At 41.8% G+C, this 23368-nt stretch overlaps 1 protein-coding gene and 1 long non-coding RNA gene across 3 annotated transcripts in view; both read right to left on the bottom strand.

Moving 5' to 3' along the window:
- Positions 1-10685, bottom strand: part of nedd9 (neural precursor cell expressed, developmentally down-regulated 9) — a 31189-nt gene extending 20504 nt beyond the window's left edge. The window contains exons 1-2 of one of the 2 annotated variants that reach the window (XM_028036173.1): positions 10578-10685; positions 10454-10479 (exon numbers count right to left, since the gene is read on the bottom strand). In XM_028036173.1, coding sequence (XP_027891974.1) covers positions 10454-10465 — 12 coding nt within the window. In that variant the 5' untranslated portion in view covers positions 10466-10479; positions 10578-10685. Of the gene's footprint in view, positions 1-2349; positions 2462-10453 lie in introns of both variants that reach the window. The other variant, XM_028036174.1, reaches the window with a different exon arrangement.
- Positions 10686-15352: 4667 nt separating this feature from the next.
- LOC114156013 (uncharacterized) lies at positions 15353-22954 on the bottom strand. The gene is made up of 5 exons (XR_003597881.1): positions 22205-22954; positions 20609-21304; positions 19429-19748; positions 18038-18126; positions 15353-17080 (listed from the first exon to the last, which is right to left on the bottom strand). It is a non-coding gene; the product is annotated as an uncharacterized LOC114156013 (long non-coding RNA).
- Positions 22955-23368: the final 414 nt, after the last annotated feature.

Here is a 23368-nt window from a genome sequence, read left to right as displayed (position 1 = left end):
ACAATTTTCAGAACCTGAGAGACCCAACACACGACAGTAAAATATTGTAGGAATTACAGATTTGGTCCTACAGTTGCAACACAGCACTCATGAACCACTTTCAACTTTATTCATCATGTCTCCATAGCAACCATTAGACTCCTCTTTGGTCTCCTACCATCACAAAAACAAACAGACAGACTTTGCTGAACTGGAACTGGGAGGTATGGTCCTTTCTGATTGGTCGAGTTTGTAGTAAAATCAGAAGAGTGGCAGGATGTAGAGTTCAGACGTGTTTGAGGAAATTAATCCAACTGAAAGAGAAATGACACCTCCCTCCTTTAGTACAGGAAGAAATGGACCTGGCTCTGATCCGATGTCTGCGTCAACACGGTGCTGCTGTGTTCTGATTGGCTGCCAGCTCTGCTTGAACTTTTCCAGAAATAAAGGAGAGCCGTTACGTAATGAACCCCACCTTTTTCTTTCAGTAAGCGTTCTGGGTGGTTTCCTCTCATCAGGATGAAGGCGGCTTTGGCTGAAGATTTCTCCAAACACACAACCCAGGTTCCCATGGCAACCAGCACTCTTCTGTTTTGAGCCCAAACAAACAACCTGCTCCTAAAAGCGGCGGTCCGTTCTGTCAAGAGGGCGAGGGGTGCGTCGGCGGGACGGAACGGGCCGCACTGCTGCAGCACGTGTCCCGCCGGTGGTTCACACACTCTCATCTGGCCTCGTTTCTGCGCCTTAATATAGAACATAATTATAATAATGACGGTAATGAGGAACTGATGACTTTTCCGAGCCGCTCCTCGGAGTGAGGCCTGCTGCGGGTGAGAGCCGGTTCAGATAAATGGGCCGTGTGAAGGTTCTGGTCGGGCAGGCTCTTGGGAAGCTGTTCCGAGCTCGGACCATTTTCGTAACCGACTGCCATGTGTTAACATCTTTACACCACAGAGGCTTTAGAGGGGACGTGACACAATACAGCCAATATCGCCTTACGCAACCAACCATAAATCAATACAGCACAAAGAGTCGCAACCGACTGTAAACAAGCAATGCTTTATCTCTGAGGGCAGAGCAAAGTTTCTGGCTACCTGGTCTCAGATCACACAGGCTCTGGAAGCTCCACCAGAATGAGGTTTTATCAAGCCTCTGTCATCAGGTTCAGTTATTTACATTCAAATAATGAGACATTATTCTACAGAATATCATCTGAAAGCTCGTTGGCACCCGAACAGCCTCTTCACCGTGTTGTTCATAACGCCGGCACGCCCAGAGCTCTGCAGCAATGGGTTAAAACCACAGAAATCTGAACATCAGTGGAAGTTTTAGTTCATTCAGCAGTTTTAAGCCTCTGACTGCAAAAGAACTGTGAGTGAACAGATCATCATCAGCAGTGACTCAATTATTATCTGGCTTGTTTTTATAAATTAGACTGACTTTCATCAAGAGTGCCCCAGATATATCCAAAAGCTTTTTGTGCAATAAATCCAGCATAAATGTTATGCAGCATTCACGATGCTCTAAAAAATCTAACAAGATTTTCTTCAGGAGTTCTAAAACATTAGAGATTAAATTAATTAATCGTCTCTCGCATGCGGATGTTGCTTGTGCGCCAGATTTATGGGCATACCAGAAATATGTAAATATGAAGGTTTAAAATGTCACAAAAAAAGGCAAAATAGTTTTGTTTCCATCTACTGGTACTGTAAATGTAAAGTGTATTTTCATCAGATGTTGATGTGTGGCGGTAACAAACAGGAAGTAGAGTTTGCCAACTAACATGGAGAAAGAGTCCTGCCCTCCAACTGGAAGTTTGGACTTTGAAAATTCTCAGAGTTTGGTGCCTCTGGTAAGGCACTGAGCCAACAGTGAATGGGAGCGTTTGCTACGTTAGAACTTATTCAGCAAATGTGTTTCCACCCCCTGTTATCACATTAACTCTTTTTCATAAAAGCTAAAAACCATCTCAAGCGAGCATAAAAACGTCTTTTGCTAAATTGAAAAAGTTAATTTGAATTTTGTGACTTTTTCTAATGCGATACTTTCATATGCACGTTAAAAAAACGATAAGAATGGATATCAATCTGAATCAGGTGTGATCAATGCCTTTCTGCCAAATGGTGCAAACAGTAGCGCTGCTCCCTGTTTCATGTTCTCTCTGTGCATGCAGGGGTTCTCTCTGGGTACTCCAGCTTCCTCCCACACTTCAAAAACACGACTGATCGTTTAACTGGTCGGTCTAAATTACCCTTAAGGACTAGTGGGTATAGATGATGACGGATAGCAATCTGCATGAGTAAAACCCCAGAAATAGAAATATTCTGTTTGATATTTACAACAAGTAATAAATAGATGATAACTTCAAACCTTCTGGGGTAAAGATTAAATATCAGCTCCTGCAGAAGGAAGCGCTTGCTGCTCAGAGGAAATCACTTCAATGTTGATCTTTACGTCACTTTTGGCCTTTCGGGCGTTTAAACTGGAGAAGAGAGAAAACTCCTGTCAGTGTGAGCATAAAAAGCCGCCTTTGTCCCCAGAGTAAACATGTCTGGGCCCCGCTGGCTGCAGAGGAAACCTCCACGCCCTGCAGTGTCAGAGCGGCAGGTCCGCAGCAGGATGTGAAGCCGAGCCACAAACTGATCGCTGCAGCGTAATCATGACGAGAGGAGGGAGTTTCCCTGGCAACAAGGCAACATACGCAGCTGTAACCTGTATGTTCAGGAGCCAAGTCATGACGTGGGTAAACTCTGTCCCACATCTTCACCCACTTTACTTTGAATCACTTATTTACATCCAGCCTCCTGCCTTTAAACAGGCAGCAGCAGCTTTTAGCTCAGTTCAGCTTAAAAACTTTACCAGAAAACTGCTTCAGTCTCTCCAGATGTTTTCATCTGCAGCAGGAAAACCTGAAATATGAAATTTAGTCTGAAAATATCTCCATGTTCAGCATTTATCCAGATTCTGCTCCCACTGTAGATTATCATGAGTATCAACACATGAGCTAATTAGGCTGTGCTGGGTTTTCTAATATCTTACTAAATATAACAGCAATTAAACATGAAAATCTGTTCTAAATTACAGCTTCAGACTTTAAAAGGCCCGATAGAGCAGCAGTTTACGCAATTCCATACAATCGTCTCCAAAAACCAGAAAGTCAACAAATCAGGAGAAAATCTGAGTCAAAAATAAACTACAAACCAAAGAGCTCAGAGGACAGACGAAGAAAATGCACTTTGCTTCGTTTTCTGGTCATTCTTCTGTTGGTTTGGACTTTTTCACACCAAACATATATCAGCTTTTATATGCAGTCGGATGTTGTCTATTCACCTTAAGGAATTTGTCATTGAGACATTTTTATTATGCATAAGCGGGTGGACATTTCAGGGCCACTGATTTTTTTCTCTTTTTTTAAATTTATCACAAAATTCCGGTAATATGTGATATTTCTAAAGCAAAAAAAAACATTACAATATCTTGGATTTTAGTGGCCAGCTGTCATCGCTAACCTCCGTGGATACCAGGGCCCCAGAGCGGTATGTTGCCCAATAAAAGGACAAAAATATTAAAAATAATAACCTACATTCAGAACACGTGCCTAATCTCACTAAATTTATCATTAAATGGTCATACTAGAGGAAGAATTTCTGTTTGTTCTTTTTGTAAAATGTTTTGAAATTCTCTGTTGTTGCTGAATTCAGGTTTTCAAATGGGAACAACTTTCAGATGTATGGTTTTATAAAAAGTCCCTCTGATGGGTTCCTGCTGTCAGTCTGGAGCCGTTAAGCTCCTGATGAAACAGGATGTTTGCTTTGCTGCAACTCCTTCAATCACAGGAAACAATCCAGGCTCAGCAGGTTCTTCTTCTTCTTCCTCTCATTTTGTGTTTTTCTGCTGATTTTACAGCCACATAAACTCCAATGTAGTTTTCCCTCCTCGCCCTGCAGCTTTTCCTGCAAACAGACCGGACTCCTCTCCGTCTCTCTAAGCTGTCATTAGGTCCCGAGGAAACAACGATTCATCCTGGGACTCCAGCGGGAAGACATTAAATCTGCGACAGACGTCTGTCCTGAAGTGATTTACAGCTTGGATGATGATCTGAGAGCCTCCCTGCAGGATTATTTCCCAGCTTCGCGGCGATGCCAGGCGAGGTTGCGCCTCAGCATCGTGGTAACCCTTGGAGACCAACAGTAATCCCCGTGGGGGGGCATTAGCTGACATGTGAAATATGTTGAGTGGTATCTCTGCGGGGCCACATTGGATGGTTTAGCATACAGGAATCCCCAATGAGCCGGAGATTCACTGCAGCGTCCCTCTGATTTCACGCTACGCAGAGATGTCAGAGACACAAAGACGAGTCGCCGAGACCGCCAAGTCCGTCTGGGATGAATCCCTCAACATTCCCACTTTTATCAGGACAACAAACAACCGGCTCTGTAATCACTCAGAGGGAGTTCAGGGTGTTTGACATGAGACGCATGGAAAACTAGAGGGATCTGGGTCAATATCTGAAGCTGGACAGAAAACATTTAAAACTATATCTACAACCTTTAGGAGACGCATAAAAATAAAACTACAAGTAAATGCGTTGTTGGTTCCTTTACAGAGTTAAGCCTGGTTCACTTCACACAAGATTTTAAAATTATCGGCCGATTTTCAAAACCTGACAGGCGATAAAAGATTATCTCTTTGATCAAATCCTGGATAAACAGAAAAATGAAACTACTCGTGAATAACTGGAGAGGAAACCTGCACACCGGTCAACTTTTTAAGATTTTAAAATCATCAGTCGATTTTCAAAACCTATGAGAACCGACACACGGTGATAAAATATTGGTTCTACAGTTGCAGCACAGCACAAACCGATTTTACTCGCTGACATTAGATGTCAGGCGGGAAATCTCGCAGAACTTTGAGACCAAATGTGAGTTCAGAGAAATAAATATGACCACCCAGAAGAAGCAATGGTGATAGTTTGTAGACAATCTTTAACAGAGAACAAAACGATACAAAGACTTCTCCAACATCCTCCAGACTTTCTGCTTCACCCTGGCAGCTGCTCTGTCTTCTGTATTTGGGATCCACTCCATGTTTCCATCACATTCTACAATTCAACACGTTGAATATTCCAGATTTTAGGAGGGAGCGGTCCCAACGTTATTCCAAAAGTACCGGATAGCTCTGAGCACATAGCAGGAATGTCCACTACGAAATCTTTAGAGCCATCTGGATAATCAGAGCATTCTTAAGATTGCCGGACAGGGAAAACCTTGTGAAATTGGTTTCAGTAGGTTTGATTCCAACTGAAAATGAAGCTTCAAAGCTGGTTGAGCAAAAACCATCCGATTCCGATGCCTGGTCAATCTTTTGGTGCATTTCTGGTATAAAAAAACAACAAAAAAAACTTCTTATGAAAGCTTTAGACCCGTTTTGGTCTGGTATCAGTGCCTACAACTCAACAGAACCTGACTGTTGACCTAACACACCTGTGTTATCATCCTTGCTTTTCTGTAGCTGAATGATGCAGCTTGAAGGAAAATGGGTCAAACAGCAGCAGGAAACATGACTGATTAACCGGCAGGCAAACCGCTTTTCTGCATTATTCTGTTCATATGTAGTCAGAAAAATGACATTTTAGTCCAATCCTGCTCAGGTGTCAATAAAGACACCAAACCTCCCTTCCAGGCTCCTTTAAACCAATCACAACTGCTAAACCCTTTTCTGCTGCTTTCGTCACTGATACAGGAGCTGAGATGCATCTTGGCCACATTGCAGGTTGGATTATTTAGTGTGAAACTGTTGGTTTGGAGGGTCGACCTCTGGTTTCCTCTGAGCTGAAAACAAGCGTCTCATTCAGGAACCACTGCTCCGACACGTAAACACTGAAGCAGACAGGAGCAGAAAAGAAACGGCTCGTTAACAATGTAAAGGGGGGCACCTTGAAACAATCGGTGCATCTTCTGAACCAGCCTCCCATGAACCATCGCCTGGAATGCTCTTATTCTCCCAGGGAGCTCCTCGACCTCCCACCCCAACCCCCTCTTTCATTTCTGCAGCCCCTTTCAGCACCTCCTCCTCCTCCTCGCTCTCAGAACAATGTCAACGCTCCTCCAGCTATGTTGGCCCACTGCCTGAAGTCTGAACCCAAGAAACTCAGAGGGAAACACTGAGTTTGGGTTCGCCTAATCGCTCCTCCTGGCTGTGACTGTGCAGCTATTTCTGCAACACTTACATCATCTGCAGAGAATGAGAAGGTTCCAGGGAAACCAGATCCCAACATCACCATGTTCAAACTGAATCACCTCGACCTGAGCATCACAGCAGCAGAAACACTCTCAAAATCTGGGTTTCATGTGGTGTTTGGGTGTTTTCAGTGATAAGTGTATTGTGACCTTTCAGCTGCCATGTTTTCATCATTTTAAGCATATTTTGAAGTATTGCTTCAAGGTTGATGGAAATGGCAAAATACAAAATAGTTTTCTCAATTTTGCAAAAACGTTTTTGCAAAACTTCAAAATCCAAACCTCCAGTTTGTAGGGGAGGGCTCTCTGGCCCATCTAGTTTGCAACCTTTACTTCCTGTTTATTGCAGCCATATATGGCCATCAGCATTGTTGCTGCATTGTTTTCATTAATTATTGGCAATGAAATAATCATTGACAATTATTTCAAAAATTGATTAATCATGATTTGTAGTTTCATCCCAAGAAAATACAGCTTGGGAAGCTAAAATACCAAGACAGAATGCTAACTGAAACACTATTGGCTGATGTTTGGAAACATCCAATCCTGGAGTGCCTTTCGTTATGCTTCACACTGATTTGCTGAACCCGAAGATAAGGAAGACTGTAGATGTTAGCTTCTGTGGTAGTGCTAAGATGGCTTCCACTGCACGTATTAATAAATATTAAGGTGTATTTGGTGTTTTAATTGTTAAAATAGGCAGAAGTGTTTTTAGGAGTTTCAACTATTCACAGATTTTAGCAATTCATGCATGCATGGATGGATGGAGTTAAACATAAAGAACATAAAGGATAAAGTTGTGAACTCCCATCTTATCTCATTTGATTTCTTAATTTCTTATTCTGGATGGTTTTTTACCCATGTTCATCTTTAAGGTTTCAGCTGGTTTATGGTTTTATTTCTAATCAACTCCTGAAGTTTCTGTGAATGATCTTCAGTTTGTGTCGCTGCGGATCAGTCCGGATGGACGTAGGAAATTCTGACCCTCTTTAACTGATCTGGTACCAGCTGGAACCGAATAATCGCCTGAGTGGCTGAGTCCAAACGTCGCCGCCCTACTGGACTCCTCTGGTGATGCGGTGTGATGGGAACGTGTTTATTGTCAGCACAGGGTGTTCTTCGGCTTTCACTGATAAGTCTCCCTGTTTACCATGACCACTGTCACCATGGAGACGCTCACACCCAAACCATCCTCCTCCTCCTGCTGGCCTGTGATTAAGGTGCAGGCAACAGGGCCGTGACTCAGCAGGACCGGGACGAAGGTTCTGGATCCAATAACCCAGAGAGGAAACCTTGAAGCTCCTGGTGTTTGATATGAAGCTCAGCCGGCCTCTGATTGGTTAAAAATGTCTGGATAAAAACGTGGAAACCTGCAGTACCAATATCAGGGCTGTTCAAAGTGTGGCCTGTGGGCCTTATGAGACCCAAAAATGGTGCAAGTTTGGTCCTCCAGCGCAGAAAGTTGATGGAGATGGATCAGTTTTTACTGACCAATTGTTGAAGTGGAAAATGTTGAGTAGAAAATTAAGATTTCATCTTTTATCTCCTTCATGTTTTGGCTTTCATTTTAGTTTTGCAGTAAATACAACCACAAACATCCAGCGGTTCTGACTGAAACCAGGCCTGAGACCCGTTTATTAAGCTACGATGATCATAGGAAGCTTTTTCACAGAAAGACTGACCCACTTCCTGTTCTTGTTTGTCTCAATTCAGTTTTATCTATGTTTCAGTAATATCTATGTAATGGAAAATACATTTCGTGCCTTCTTTTAATAATCGTCTTAATTTAAAGTGCTGCTCACATCCCTTTTTTACAAAAATATACTTTGATTATTTGTTTTTCTCTAGTGGAAACCAGAAATTAACAGTATAATTATTATTTGAATTTCTAATTTTAAGTCCATTTTGGCAGCTCTGACAGCTCCAGCAGCTTGCTAAAGGCTATGAACTGCAGCAACAGAGAACTTCCTGTTATGCAAACACCAAAGATGTATAAACTAAGACAAGTGGACGATGAAGATGATCAGGACAACATCTTCATCATCCGCGTTTCATAATAGAAAAATGGCCGACGTGCATCGACTGCGGCCATCTTCTGGGCCCGCCTGCTTCAGTTGCAGTGGTTTGTTTAAACCAGAACAAAGTTTAACTCTGATCAGATAATAAGGATCCGGTGCAGGAGGTTGAGCTGAGCTCTTCTGTAATGTACCGTAAAGAACCTTTCATCCACTTTCCTACCATTATATGCACCGATAAATCGGCCCAGATTTCCTTAATTTGGGAGACTGGCGATCAGCCGATACTTGCATGTGAAAATGATCTTATCTGCCTCCACAAAGGTCTTAAAATCAGTCGCTGTGACCCGCCCACCAGGCCACGTCTGCACTTTGTAGTTATTTAGTAAAGAATTGTAAAAACTGCAGAATTTCTCACTGCACTGGATTAACACCTTTCACCCTGATACAAAACCCAGATACTGGAATCAGATTCGCTGAAGAGAAATATCAACATTTCTCCATAAAACATGGTCACAAACCTCTGACCAATCACAGCACACCTCCCAGAGCTCTGTACTGGGGGGAACGGCGTACCTTGGCTCCGCCCCTTTTACGACATTCCCGAAGTTCTAATGTCAAGCCGGGAATTTGGTAAAAAAACCTAAAATGAGTCCAAATGTTTTCCTTCAACAAAGATTGATCCAGTTAAATCTATCTCTTTCGTTTTTGTAGTTTCCTCCTTGTTTTGGTGCTTTCTGCGTAGCCGTACGTTCCAGTACCGTCTCCATGGCAACGTCTGAACATCCCACCTTGCAACAAAATGGAGGCCGGCAGCCAGCAGACTTTTTATGTTTTTAAATAGACTCTGAGTCATAGTAAATAAGAATTGTGATTCTTATTTTTTCTCCCCTAATATGTTGCGATTTTTCTGGGTTCCGGTTGAAATCAGGACCGAAGCCTCAGGTGTTTTACAGATCTGTGATCAGCTGCCTGGCCTTTACACTATTCTGTTTTAAACTGTTTGTAGGGTGAGAGAAATCAGTAATTACAAACAGGATGTGGATCATTTCTAACAACTGTGAGAGTAGCATGACAAGCTAACCACAAGCTACGCTATTTTAAATGGTGATTTCATAGATTTTAATCAGCTACACCTGCAGGCGATCCTCACTGTTGGTAATATTTAGCTAGACCAAACCTATTTATATCTTCAAACAAATTTGCTTTTCATTTTCAATCTTTCATCTATTTACACGGAAATGTCATCATAATTCAAGTTTTTTGTGTAATGTGATCACAAATATCAAAACAGATCAATACTTTTCCCTTAAAGAACAAAGGAAGGCCAAGACGTTTCTACAGTTAATAAAAACTTTAATAAGTCGGACAGTATTTTTACAAAATGTGTCCAGAACAAGTTTTTATGACAGGCAAAAGTTTAAAACATAATTATCCGTTAAGATGAAGAACTGTTACATTAATATATATATATATATTCATATATAACAGGTGTTATATTAATGTAATGTAAATTTACATGAAATTCAGGTAAATTAAATAAATTTTTTAAAATTTAAATTTAGTCTGGATTTTAGAAACAAAAAATAATAATAAAGCTATTACTGCTATTGATGAAAGTCATTAATAATTATTAAACTGTTGAGAGTGTAGAAAACAGCTGCCATTACTGTAGTTTTTCAGTTTTATATTGTCTGCAGTGATCTTTGTCTTTTTCTTCCACCAAAGATCTAGAAGTAAGCATCAGTTTGAGTTCACTAATTTTAAAAAAAACATTTTTCTGCCTCTGCTGCAGTTTACTGAGGTTCTGGATGGCGTCACATATATTTCCAGGCTTTAACTCTCATCATCCAGCCCACATGATTATAGGTTCGTTCCTGCAGCTGGCCACGCCAAAGTAAAACCTGAGTCCAGGCCCGGACTCTGCTCCTGTTTCTAGTTCTTAACGTGGGGGCCCTGGTGGCTTCACGCTCCACCTGGGGGGAGTTTTTTCATACTTGCGCCTCTGGTAGCAGCAAATTTAAACCTGCGCTCTGCCACATCAGCTACAGTTTGAAAAACTGTCATCATTTCCTTTGTGAAGTTACTCATTTGTTTTAAAAAAAATCTGTTCGTATTTTAAAGGTTTGGGACTTTAAAAATCAAAACTCAAGCAAAAACTCAGCAGAAATGTTTCTGACAGAAGCGGCGGAAGAAAGTAACCAATCGCGTACTTACTTTATATTTCATCCTGCTTCTTATCGCTGCAAATCAAAAAAAAATCACAAATATCCGGTTTAAGACGATCAACAGCGACTCGTGTAAAAGACAGCAGACCGGAGGAAGGTCGTCTTTCAATTACCGATCCATCCGGAGCCACATCCACGGAGAAACACGCAGAAATTGGTCCGAGAGGCGCAGCACCGCTTTCTGCTCCGCTCCGACCGACTGTTACTCCACACCGACTGGCTGCGGCGCTCCGCTGCTCACACGGCCGCTGATTGGTCAGCGTGACATTCTGATCCCGCCCACTACTCCGATACGCTACAAATATGACGTCACCCTAAAGTAAGTAGGTAAAATTAACAAAATAAAAGCTCACAGTAAAATCCACCGTATAAATCGCTTTATTTGGAAAAAAAATAGGCATATTTTGTGAATAAAAAATATTGGAAACATAAAAGATTATACTAAAGAAAAATAAAGATGAATTATGGTTTATATTGTAAATTAATTTTTAAAAATGTATAAAAATGTTAATTTAAATTTTTTTGCTACTTTTTATTCATTGATATTAATAATCTTTGTATTTTACACATATCCAGAACAGAGTAACACTTAATAAATTAGAATATTATTGGAAAGTTTGTTTAGCGCGTTAAGTAAAACACATATAGATTAACTCCATAATGACAAATGTTTTAAAATGTTCATTTCTATTGTTATATTCTGCTTACAACTATAAACCACAAAATATTATAATGTAACATCAGATCAATAAAAACATTTGATCACAGAACTGCAGGCGTAATGAGATGTTTAATATCTGCTTAATGGTTTTCAAAATGTACTTTTAATCTCCCAAATGGACCCCAGCACAAAGCACATTTTAATTTGTTGAATGTAGCTGTTTATTTATAATAAAATATATTTATAAATTATAATATTTAAAACATGTATTATTGGCCAGAAGAGCTTAAATGCGTAACTTTTGAAATGTAATAGCAAAGCAGATATTGCACACATTAACACAGGGTTGACATTTGTTTCTCAAGATAGTTTGCAGTTAAAATAAATATTTATAAATTTTTTTCTTCTTGTCTTGTAATAAAGAGCTGAAAGTTTCAGAAAGCTCTGATGTTACAAATCATGTTAAATATAACAGCAATGAACATCTGTTATTATTGTCATGATATCATGTCAAGCTTGTGCATAATTGGCCAATAACCACAATATGGTGACTCAGTGTTTTAGTTGTTCTTGTTATGCAGTCAAAGTAAAGACAAACTTTATATAAAGTCTAGATCTTCAGTCACTGAAGTTTCCAAGCTTTCAGCTTCTGTTGAAAAACTTTTACTCCAAAACTAAAATGTTATTTATAATGTAACATCCTCTAATTATCTGCGAACAGCCAGCCGACAGTTACTGCATGAACTCTCCGACGACAGATCAGGAAGTTCAGTAGGTTTATTTCCAACTGTGAAGGAAGTGAGTTTATGCAGCACATTTCATCTGCACGGAAATGCAGAATGATTTCACAGAAACCTGCAACACCAGATAGCTGCTCCTCACACTTCTGATATCTGCTGCAGGTCAGCCAGCAGCTCTTCTGCTGCTTCTGCAGCTCTTCTGCTGCTGCAGCTACTGCAGCTCTTCTTCTACTTCAGGTCTACCTGCCTTGAAGACATTTCAGGTTTTATGCAGCTCTTGCCATTAGGTATCCAGTTTGTCCAGCCGCCCCTTGCAGGAAGTTCAGTTTAGGTTTTGAACAGAAATTTACCAGAAGCTGTAAAGCAGTTTTGTTTTTTTTAACTTTTACTTCCTCTTGTGAAGATGGATTTTATCACAGCACCCTTCTGCTTCCTGAAGATGAACTCATTGACAATGATGTTTATTTTTATTAGTGGTTGAACTTTATTATTACTTTAAAATCGAGTTAATTGCAGCATTTTTAATTATTGAAGCACAATTTTAATCAAAACCTACATATAAACAAAATAAGCAACATTTTCAGCTCAACCCCCCCAACCCCCCGTCTGCTGCTAAATTACTGAATGAACAGTCAGAGGAGCTGAACAGCAAAGACATTTATGGTTTTAATTTGCCCTTCAGGCTCTTCAACCACCAGATTGGAGCAAAGCTTTCCAGAGTTCCAGGAACTCCTGATCATTTGTGGAGCTTCTTTAGAAATGTAGACTGAGGATGCTGACGTTAGCGTTAGCAGCTACGCTGCTACACCTCATTCCGTGAAAGAGGTGTACGGAGCCCCGTGCAGGAAGAAAAACGGCGAGTGACTGAGGGTCACAGCGCGTAACGAAAAACCCTGTAAATTCTAGACACTAACAGGTACCATAGGATTGTTGCAGGCAACAGTCAGTTAATCAATCAAATCCAGTTTTGGTTGATTATTAATATTTAACCTTATGAAAAAAGAGAAACAGTAGAGTACCAGGCTGAGCTGAGGACTGAAGGAAGTCTGGGTCAGTCTGCTATCAGAAAGTCCTGACCTAGTTATTGGACTGGGTCACAGATTGTACCAGAACGTATCAGCATGTGCTGGCATCATTCACATCTTGTTTTGTCTTTGACACCAGAAACGCTGCTTCTCTAAACTCTGTGTGTGTCAAACAGAAGTGAAAAAAAAACACCCGTCTGATTTCTGCAAAACTCTCCGTCTTTCTGCTCACGCCACCAAGCAGCTCTGAAGGTCTGCCGTTTCTGTTTGGGCCGGTTCTGCTGCGCTGCAGGCCCGGATCTGTAATTATCCTGTTTCCCAACGCTCTAATTTCAGTCTGCTCATTTATCACAATCACAGAGATCCAATCGGCCTGTTTGTCCCGCTGAGCAGTCACATCCTCTGATGAAGGCCCGCTGCCTGGGTGCTCTAAACAGTCGTTTGTGTAATGTACACTGTGCCCAGCTGGGGCCCATTCTCTGGACCACAAGTGGGCTATTCCTCTCTGTGTGTGATTATACTCATGTGAACACCTGTTTCCTTGGACCGACCAGACTCATTTTCCCGTCTGTTTACACCGGCGAGCGTCTGGCCGTCGCTAATCCGCTCCTCATCGTCCTTCTGGATCCTGCTTCTGGATCTCACGGGAGGCGGCGTACGGTCGGCAGCCAGGAAGGGATTTCTGCTGGCATCTGCGCCGCCGCGTGTCGCCATGACAACAGCCTCACGCCTGGCGTGTTGGATGAGCAGAAGCGTCGTCCGGTGTCGTGTGAAAGACGAACCGGGGGCCGTTGCCCTTCCATAAGTAGAGATCACAGAGCCGGGGTGGCCCCTGGACGCTGCAGCTCAGCTCAGGCTGATTTATGGAGCCAAATGTTTCAGACCTCTCCTGGCGAACGCTTTGATTATAATAAGCTACTGTAATGTAAAGTTACACATAAATTTAGTTGAAATTGAAAGAGTTTATGAGACCCAGTTTTAAAGTATAATTTTGCAGTGGTGCCCCAAAAGGGGGGCCAGAGAGGGCCATGGCCCCAGAAGAAACATTTTCAGTTCATTCAACGGCACACAAAGTCATGTTCTCAATCAAAGTATGAATGTAAAACACAGAGGAAGAAATACACAAACATTTGTTTTATATATATGCATATATATCACAAAAACCTGAATTGTTCCTCTTGTTTCTGTGAGTTGACCTGAACTCCAAGTCAAAATAAATAGAAGAAAAACATTTTCTCAGCCACCCTAAAGCCTCTACTGGCCCGGTCTGACCCCCTCCCATGACAATCTTCTCTGATGCCAATGTAGTTTTGAACATAAAAGTTATGTGGAATATTAAAAGGAAAGATTTAATAAATTTAAAAGTCTTATATATTATCTTATATATTGGTTGTTCCCTGATTGTCATATTGTTGAAAAATTTGGGGAAATGCAATTAAAACAACTACCTTCATATTAAGTTACAAAAAAAGCTGTTAAGCTTATTGAAGTCAGATATTGTGATTAAACTAATAAACTTTTCATTCAGAGTAGTAATTTAAAATTTAAAGATATTGTATACTAAAAAATACTGGAAATGAACAAAATGTTTCCTGTTAGAATTCAGAAACTACTTAAGTTAACAGTATATATAATGTACTGGGTTTGTTCATTTTTGAACACGCTAAAAAGAAAAGTAAAATAAAATCCATCTCGGTTCAGTAGTCGGTGTGAAACTATGGAATAAATGATGATTTTATATTATGTGGTTCTTTAATGTGCTTTAAACGAGCCTTAAAATTATAAAGGTTTATAGTGTTATGTGTTTACATATTAATGTAAACATGTGTTTATGTGTATGCAGTGTATGAATAGGGACAGTTTCTTTGTTTCTGCAGAGTCTCTAGATTCAGGGACTGAAGCTTCATTTCACTTTTGAACCAAATTATTGGTTTGTAGAATAGAGTTTCATGTTGATTCTTTTTTGTAATGCTGTAAATTTACCAGAATAAATCTAAGGTGGGACTGAATGTCATCCCAGCAGCACAGAGAATCTACCAACACAATGCAGCAGAAACCCAGTAACCCCAGTAATCCCCCCACCGTGCTCGATAGTTGGTATTCATGATGTTTGTGCTGATCTGGTTCTGTCCGTCATGGTCCAGTGTCTCTACTTTGGTCAGAGGATTTTGTCCCAGCACTCCAGGTTCAGCCCGGCGGCCATCTTGTTTCTTTCTCTAGCAATCAGACTGGATGAGTGTCATGACCTTTAACCTTCTAACTGAGCCCGTACAGTCTGAGATGGAGCTGTTGGGTTTTGAGTTTCTCTGAGAATGAGAATAATCCTTTTTTTGTGTTTAGTTTTTAAATTAAATTTTTTATTATTTGCATTATTGGTATTTTATTTTTGTATTATATTATATATTGTTTTCTTTTCAATTCATTTTTTAATTTGTACAATTCATTTCTTTTATTTGTTTATTTTATTTTAAAAATGTTACTTTCATTTATTTTAATTTATTATTAGTGTTATTATCATCTTGGAAATGCTGTTCCTCTCTAGGCGTTAAGTTAGTACACCTGTGGCTCCAGAGCAGAAAGGGTGTACTTAGTTTTCCACTCAGCGTTTCCATTATTCCAGAACCTTTTGTTATAATGAATCAGAGTTTAATCTGTTGAGTGTTTTTTTTCACCTGAGATTAGATTTGATGAATTATTCATCCGAGCGCCTTATGAATAAATTATTCACTGGTATTGAGCAAAACAACAGAAGCTAAAGAATAATATGTTTTATGTTGCTAGTTGTCTATTTTAACATAATAAAATCTGTCTAGATTTCAACACTAAAATGTTTAAAAGCCGTTTTTCATGAGTGTTTTTAACGGTTTGTGTAAAGCATTCGGGTCTGAACGCTCCAGTTTTTAGTTGCTAACGCTCGATGAAATCGCTCCAGTTTTTTGTTGCTAACGCTCAATAAAAACGCTCCAGTTTTTAGTTGCTAACGCTCGATGAAATCGCTCCAGTTTTTTGTTGCTAACGCTCAATAAAAACGCTCCAGTTTTTAGTTGCTAACGCTCGATGAAATCGCTCCAGTTTTTTGTTGCTAACGCTCAATAAAAACGCTCCAGTTTTTTGTTGCTAACGCTCGATGAAAACGCTCCAGTTTTTTGTTGCTAACGCTCGATGAAAACGCTCCAGTTTTTAGTTGCTAACGCTCGATGAAATCGCTCCAGTTTTTTGTTGCTAACGCTCAATAAAAACGCTCCAGTTTTTTGTTGCTAACGCTCGATGAAAACGCTCCAGTTTTTTGTTGCTAACGCTCAATAAAAACGCTCCAGTTTTTAGTTGCTAACGCTCAATGAAATCGCTCCAGTTTTTCATTGCTAACGCTCAATAAAAACGCTCCAGTTTTTAGTTGCTAACGCTCAATAAAAACGCTCCAGTTTTTAGTTGCTAACGCTCGATGAAAACGCTCCAGTTTTTCGTTGCTAACGCTCGATGAAATCGCTCCAGTTTTTTGTTGCTAACGCTCCTGAAAGCAGCAGAAATCCTCTACGATAAGTGGTGGATCGGTTTCTGCCAGGAATCTTTCAGTGTCTCAGAGCGGATCTGTTCGCAGGGATCGGCGTGTGGCTGGAATTTTAAAAGCGCTGCCGACACTGAGGCATTATCCTGCAGCAGCCGGTGACAGAATGATGAACGGTTGGCTCCGCGGCCCGACGCCGGAGCCGTCTGGAGGCCGGTGGCTCACAGGGGGAAGGTGGTCCCGGCAACGAGCGGCCGGGCCCTGAGACACAGCCCACATTGAACTGGGAGCTTTTAAAAACGGCCTTGGCACCCAGTTCATTCACTGTGAGCCTGTGCAGCACAATCTAGACTTTTACGGCCTTGTTCTCCACAGCCTCCGGGTCACTGGTATCACTGGGGCCGAATAAAGCCGAGCCTTGAGCTGCACAAGGAGGCTTTCAGGTGGCTGAAATATGACTGCCACCGTCAGAACTTAATGAGCCCTGATGGTGGAGGGGTCAATCCGTCTGGAGCCCCTCTGGATCCAGATCGTCCAGATTTTCCTATCCAGTGGTTGGGAAAGGTGAATATTCCAGCTGAGTAACATCGAGCTGCGTGGCGGCTTCACATCGAGTCTTGGTTCGGTTTTATTTCCAGATCGTCCAGCAGAGTTTTTTCTGCATTATGAAGTTTAGCTTTAGTTTCTGCCATGAAAGAAGAAATAAAACCCAACAGAAGTTAAATCACAATTACTAGTTTAGTCATATTTACAAGAATAAAAGTCAGGCTTACGACGTTTATGGTGATAATCTTGACTTAGTCATAATTGTCAGTTTAATGATATAATCACAAGTTTTAAAGTCATTATTACAAGTTTTAAAGTTATACTTAATAGTTTTAAAGTAAATTACAGAAATAAGTCATTACAAGTTTAAAGACATATTTGAAAGTTTTATAATCCTAATTTCTTTAAATACAAGTTAGAATTATGAGTTTAAAGTCGCAGCATGATGCTGCCACTCTCGTGGAGTTGAATAGAAATGTTAATTTTCCTTCCTCTGTACGATCATGAACTGCTTTATGTTGGACTTTCCCCTAAAATCCCAGTGAAAAACTTCGATACTGTAGATTTAAAAGTTCACAGGGTGTTGATACTGAATGATAATACTAATAATACTATGATGTTGCGCTGCAGGTGGATTTTTATGTGAAGACATATTTAAGTTTTGAGTGGATGTGGGATATTTGCAGTCAGGCGAAGGTGACGATAAACTGCCCACTGTCACACCTGACGCCCTGCAGGCTGTGGAGGTGGCAGACAGCAGCTTGTTGATCGCTGCAGCCCGTTCCTGACAGACTCTCCCCGGCAGCGCAGCGCTGCGCTGCGAGGAAGAGGTGTGAGGAAGAGCTCAGTAAACCCCAGCAGCTCCAGAGGCTGAAATAAATCAGAGTGAGCGGCGATGGAGACGGTGATGAAGCTGTTGTTTGTCTCTTTAGCTCTGATTAATGAGCCGCAGCAGCTAAACATGCGCTGCAGATTTGAATGTGGCTCAACATAAATTAATTTAAACAAAATGCCAACATGAGATATGATCATCTTCAAGGTTAAACAAGCAGCTCTCTCCTAACGACGCGTCAGCGGTGATGGAGGTGTTTCTCACTGTTTATAAATCTTTCGGGTTGCCCCAGATGGCGGCTCTGTCGCTCCCCGTTGCTCCCTGTCGCTCCCCGTCGCTCTGCGTGTTGTTAGCTATCAGACACAAAACACATCATCACGTTTTAACTTTACAACTCAATGTTTGCATGAGCTTTGAAGATTGAAGATTTTCACTGAGGACAAAGACATGAGAGCAAATTTCTACCCAAGTTTTAAAATCACTTGAAGCCTGAAGTAGAGTTGTAAACAAAACAATTCTTCTTATAATACTAGAAAAATGAATGAATGATTTCTCCAGTATCATAGCTTTGATAACATGGCCTATTCACACTTCATGCTGACATGTAAGTTTTTTTTATTTGTTGTTCATGTTACTAATTAAATGTGACCTCAACCAGATTTCTCTTTGAATGGTTTACGGCAGTAATAATGGCCGCCGCTGTCTGTGGATCAACTTTAAAGTTTGTTCAGCAGCAGGAGCCAATAGTAACGTCACAAAGACAGAGGAAGACAAAATTGTTTACGTCCAGATTTACTCGGTCTGGCTTCTTCTGGTGCAGAGTTATGCACCAGACATCAATGACGTACGTATAAAATGCAACATGACCGATCTGACTGCAGGCGCTTTGAAACTATCGAACATGATTTAGTTCCACATATGGAAGCAGAACAGATCAGACATTTCTAGGGGTGAAAAGATTAGAATTATGGCATTCAATGGAATTATGATGGATGGATGGATGGATGGATGGATGGATGGATGGATGGGTGGGTGGATGGATGGATGGTGGATGGATGGGTGGGTGGTGGGTGGATGGGTGGATGGATGGATGGGTGGATGGATGAATGGATGGATGGATGGGTGGGTGGATGGATGGATGGGTGGGTGGATGGGTGGCCCTAACCCCTCCCAGTTCAGGAGCAAATGGTAACATGTGGATGGGGAAGAGAAGAAGCTCCAGAATAGAACCCTGTGGAACCCCACGTGTAATTCTACTCCACTCAGATGTGTGTTAACATAGTAAGTTGTTAAGAGTGTCATTAAAAGTGGCTGAAATATAAAATATAAGTTCTGTAAAACAACATCTGAGTGTCTTTTCTATAAAGCTAGATGGTTTCGTAGCTAGCTGCATCGAAAGCAGCTCTAACAATCTGTTTTTCAACAAACCAGATGACAGATTGAAGTATGTTAACGGGATGGATGGATGGATGGATGAATGGTTGGATGGATGGATGGCAGCCTGTTGACTTAGTGAAGTGATTAGCTTCAGGTTGCTTTAAAGGTTTTCACAGATTCGTTCATGTTTTGAGTTTTAAAGCATCAAGTTGAGTCTTGCTCCCCTGTTTTTATTCTCGTGTGCAGAAACATTTGTGGAATCTCGCGTCTCCTCTTACCCTCTATTTACCCAAACTCCACGCTCCTGTTTTTTCTTTATCCCAGTGTGTGCCAAGGATTTGCGGTCCCGCTCGGTGGATCCAGCAGGTTTGGACGCGGCCGCTCTCTGTCCGGGCTCTGAAACAAAGCGTGGAGGGGAAAAACACGGTGGGGGTTTGGCTCCGCTCTGCTGGTTATTTATGGAGAGGATCCATCCATCCATTCTTGCTCTGCAGGCGGGGGCGATGCGGGTGGGAATTCTGGGAATTGAGGGATCACAGCGAGGCAGCGACCCGACTGTGGAGAGCCTCTGGCTTTGGGGAAACGCTGCTGCAGAGTTCTGCTCAGATATGCAGCAAAACAAACACAACAAGGAGAGTTTTAAAGAGGGAGACTTGACCTCTGACTCCTCCTGCTGTCGTTTCTTTTACATTTACTTCAGCTCCTTCTGACCAGACCTTACAGACGCCTACAAACCTTCACGGTTTCATCAAACCAAACCATGAGCAGAACCACAGTCACTAGCTGCGATTCCACTGACCATAAAATTGCATAAACTGAAATTACAAAAATAAATTAGCCAAATCAAAACACGGCAGCTGTGACAAAAACCCGATGAGGTGATTTTTCAGCCACATCACAATAAGTATATTTTGCAAAACTAAAAACAAAAAAAGTTTTTGAAAAACTTTTTTCGCATCACACAAGTCATGTGATCAACTGCCGAAAAAGACAAATACGACAGGAAGTTGATTTTAAATGACTTATAGCGTAAACAGACTTATTCACATTTGATTTTTAACTTAATTTCTTATTTAATTGAAATACTGCAATTTACAACATTTAGTTTTTTCAACATTAGCAGAATATTGACAAAGTTTTGCTCACATTTGTAATGGAAACACAGTAAATGTCTTTTGGAAAGGAGATCTTATGAACCGCAGTCAGTAGCTGCACTTTCACTGAACATATAATTGGAAACATGGAAACACCAAGTTCAATAAAACTCACGTCTTTCGATAAATGAAACCGTATGAAGATTAATATGTCAATATATAAACACTTTTTCTGCATCACACAAGTCACTGGATCAGCAGTGAAAAAACAAAGAATAATACTGAAAATGTAATTTAATGGAAACACTGCAAGTGAAATGTTGTGTTTTCAACATTAGCAGAACATTAACAGAGTTTTGCTCACACAGTAATGGATCCCCAGTCAGGGGTCGTGTTGGGCTCTCTGTGCCCCTGGTAAGGCTGGAAGCTGCAGTGTAGGCATCTTGTTAACAGATTCAGTCTGCGCTGGCGTGTTACTCGGGTCTGGAGCTCAAATCTAATTGTGGGTCTGGACGACAGGCTGTGACGGTTCTGATTGGGTCGGGGAACTGCGCCCGGGGTCTGCGGCCGGGCGGCCAAATGAGCGCTGGCTCTGGTCCAGGTTTGGGTGGAGGAGACCTGGTGACGCCTCTGGGACTCAAACCTGCTGTGTATCTGCATCCAAACTGATGACAGAGCGTGTTTGGAAGTCTCAGGTAGGAAACGGCCCGGCCTGGTTCAGGCTTCGGTGCCGGGACCTCACTGTGTGTTGGAAAGTTTTGCAGAGATGGATCTGATGGTTTACAAAGTAAACCTCAGGATAAATGACGTCCTGCCTGCTGGACGGCTCGGGGCTGCAGACCTCCACTGTGTCTACATAACCCAACGTTGTCGGTTTAAACTGCTCCTGACTCCTGCTTTCTCAAACACATTAATGCACAACCAGACGTGTGGTCAGGAGACCGATCCAGTTTCTGCTCTCAGCCATCCGGAGCGGTTTGGTCTTAATGCCATGCCTCCTTCCTCCTCGTCTTCCTCCTCCTCCTGATGCAGTCAGTCAACCGCATGCGGCCAGAACTCACTGTTAATATGAACAGATTTCACAGAAGGTGAGAAAAACATCCGACTTTCTGCTGCAGAACCAAATATGGAGCAAGACTGGAGGGCAGAACCCGCTCAAAAGGTTCTTCACTGAGACGAAAGAAAACTGATCAACCAAGGAGAGAGGAGAACCAGGGAGAGAGAGGAGAACCAAAGAGAGAGGAGAACCAAGGAGAGAGAGGAGAACCAGGGAGAGAGAGGAGAACCAAAGAGAGAGGAGAACCATGGAGAGAGAGGAGAACCATGGAGAGAGGAGAACCAGGGAGAGAGATGAGAACCAGGGAGAGAGAGGAGAACCAAAGAGAGAGGAGAACCAAGGAGAGAGGAGAACCAAGGAGAGAGGAGAACCATGGAGAGAGGAGAACCAGGGAGAAAAAGGAGAACCAGGGAGAGAGGAGAACCAGGGAGAGAGAGGAGAACCATGGAGAGAGGAGAACCAGGGAGAGAGATGAGAACCAGGGAGAGAGAGGAGAACCAAAGAGAGAGGAGAACCAAGGAGAGAGAGGAGAACCATGGAGAGAGGAGAACCAGGGAGAGAGAGGAGAACCAAAGAGAGAGGAGAACCAGGGAGAAAAAGGAGAACCAGGGAGAGAGGAGAACCAGGGAGAGAGGAGAACCAGGGAGAGAGCAGTATCAGCGATGAGGAGATCCAGTATTTTCTCCTCGTCGCTCTTTGGTTGTTTTGTTTTTTATTTGCGTTTGTTTTGATTATTTACGTGTTTTTAAATAATTTACCATTATTTAATGAAAAATAACTAGAAACAAAAATATGACGCTTCTGTTAAACGGATTTAGCAGAACGTCTGGTTCTGGCAGAGTTCTGAATCTTCTGTGTGCAGGAACATTTAATTCATCACCACAACAAAAGAAGATTTCCAACCTGAATCTGTCCTGCTCCTCATCCATCGCCTCTCTCCTCATGACTCTCAGTATCTCAGGATTTGTTCCCTCCTCAGGCTAATTTATATTTATTAAATGCAGAAGCAGAACCCTCAGAACAAATGAAAAATCCATCGGTGGAAGAATGCGGAGCGGGCTCGGTTCCCATCCGGCCGGCTGTTTGTTTTTGCTGCTGAAGCTCCTGATGTTTGCGTTTGAGGAGCTTTTAATGTGGCTGAAATCGGAGTGTAAATCACTCCATGTTCCTGCACAGAAGAACTGGAGCTGCACATGTTCTGGTCCAGAAACAGTTTGTACCTCAACTTGTTTTCTTCTGGAGTGAAAACAGCAGCAGGAACTCCCAGCTTCCTGATTGGGATTCAGGAAATATGGATTTCTCCTCGGAGCGAAAGCAGTTCCTCCGGAGCGCTGGAATGAAAACAGGGCAGCAATTCTGCCGGGCCGCCAGCGCTGCAGGGCGTGCAGCTCCGATCTGACCCGATCTGACCCGTCTGCACAGAACCTCCCTGGAGCCAAAACGGGCCAGAATCCTCTTCATCTAAACCTCGTTTACTTCTGGTTGAGATGTTTGTTTACATGTTCAGGTCACGCTAACGAAGCCTCTGGAGGACTGGAGCTCGGCTAAACGTTTCAGACACAAACCCCACTTCACGGGCTTTTATTCTGAAGGGAAACATTTCTGACAGCAAAGAGGAGAAACTGAAGGAGATTCAGAAGTCCTGATGGAGGTTTTGTTCCTTCATCCAACCATCCATCCGACATCAGACATTGATCCGTCCATCATTACAATATGGGGACATCTTCCAGTGGAAATGAAACTTTTTATTAATATTTAGGAATTTTTGACTTAATGCAAACGTCTACATTTTGTTGGATAGTTATTTATATGTTAGTCATTATTAGTTACTTGTTTCCAGATATTTCCAGAAACTAAACAACAGGAAAGATTGTGTTTGTTTTTTTTGAAGTGTTGAAACATGACTTGGACTTGAGGCTTTAGTCTTTCTTGGGACAAATGACTTGTGAACATCTGTGTCTGAAACTGTTTCTGTTCCCTTTGATACAGCAGAACTGGTTCTGGTGAATGTTCTGATCTGTTCGGACCAATCGGTTCCATCTGAGCCGCTTTCATTCCCGTTAAAAT

Source organism: Xiphophorus couchianus, chromosome 13, assembly GCF_001444195.1.
Source record: "Xiphophorus couchianus chromosome 13, X_couchianus-1.0, whole genome shotgun sequence".
Lineage (NCBI taxonomy): Eukaryota > Metazoa > Chordata > Actinopteri > Cyprinodontiformes > Poeciliidae > Xiphophorus > Xiphophorus couchianus.
The sequence above is the reverse complement of the archived record's forward strand: the minus strand, read 5'-3'. Positions and strand labels throughout refer to the sequence as shown.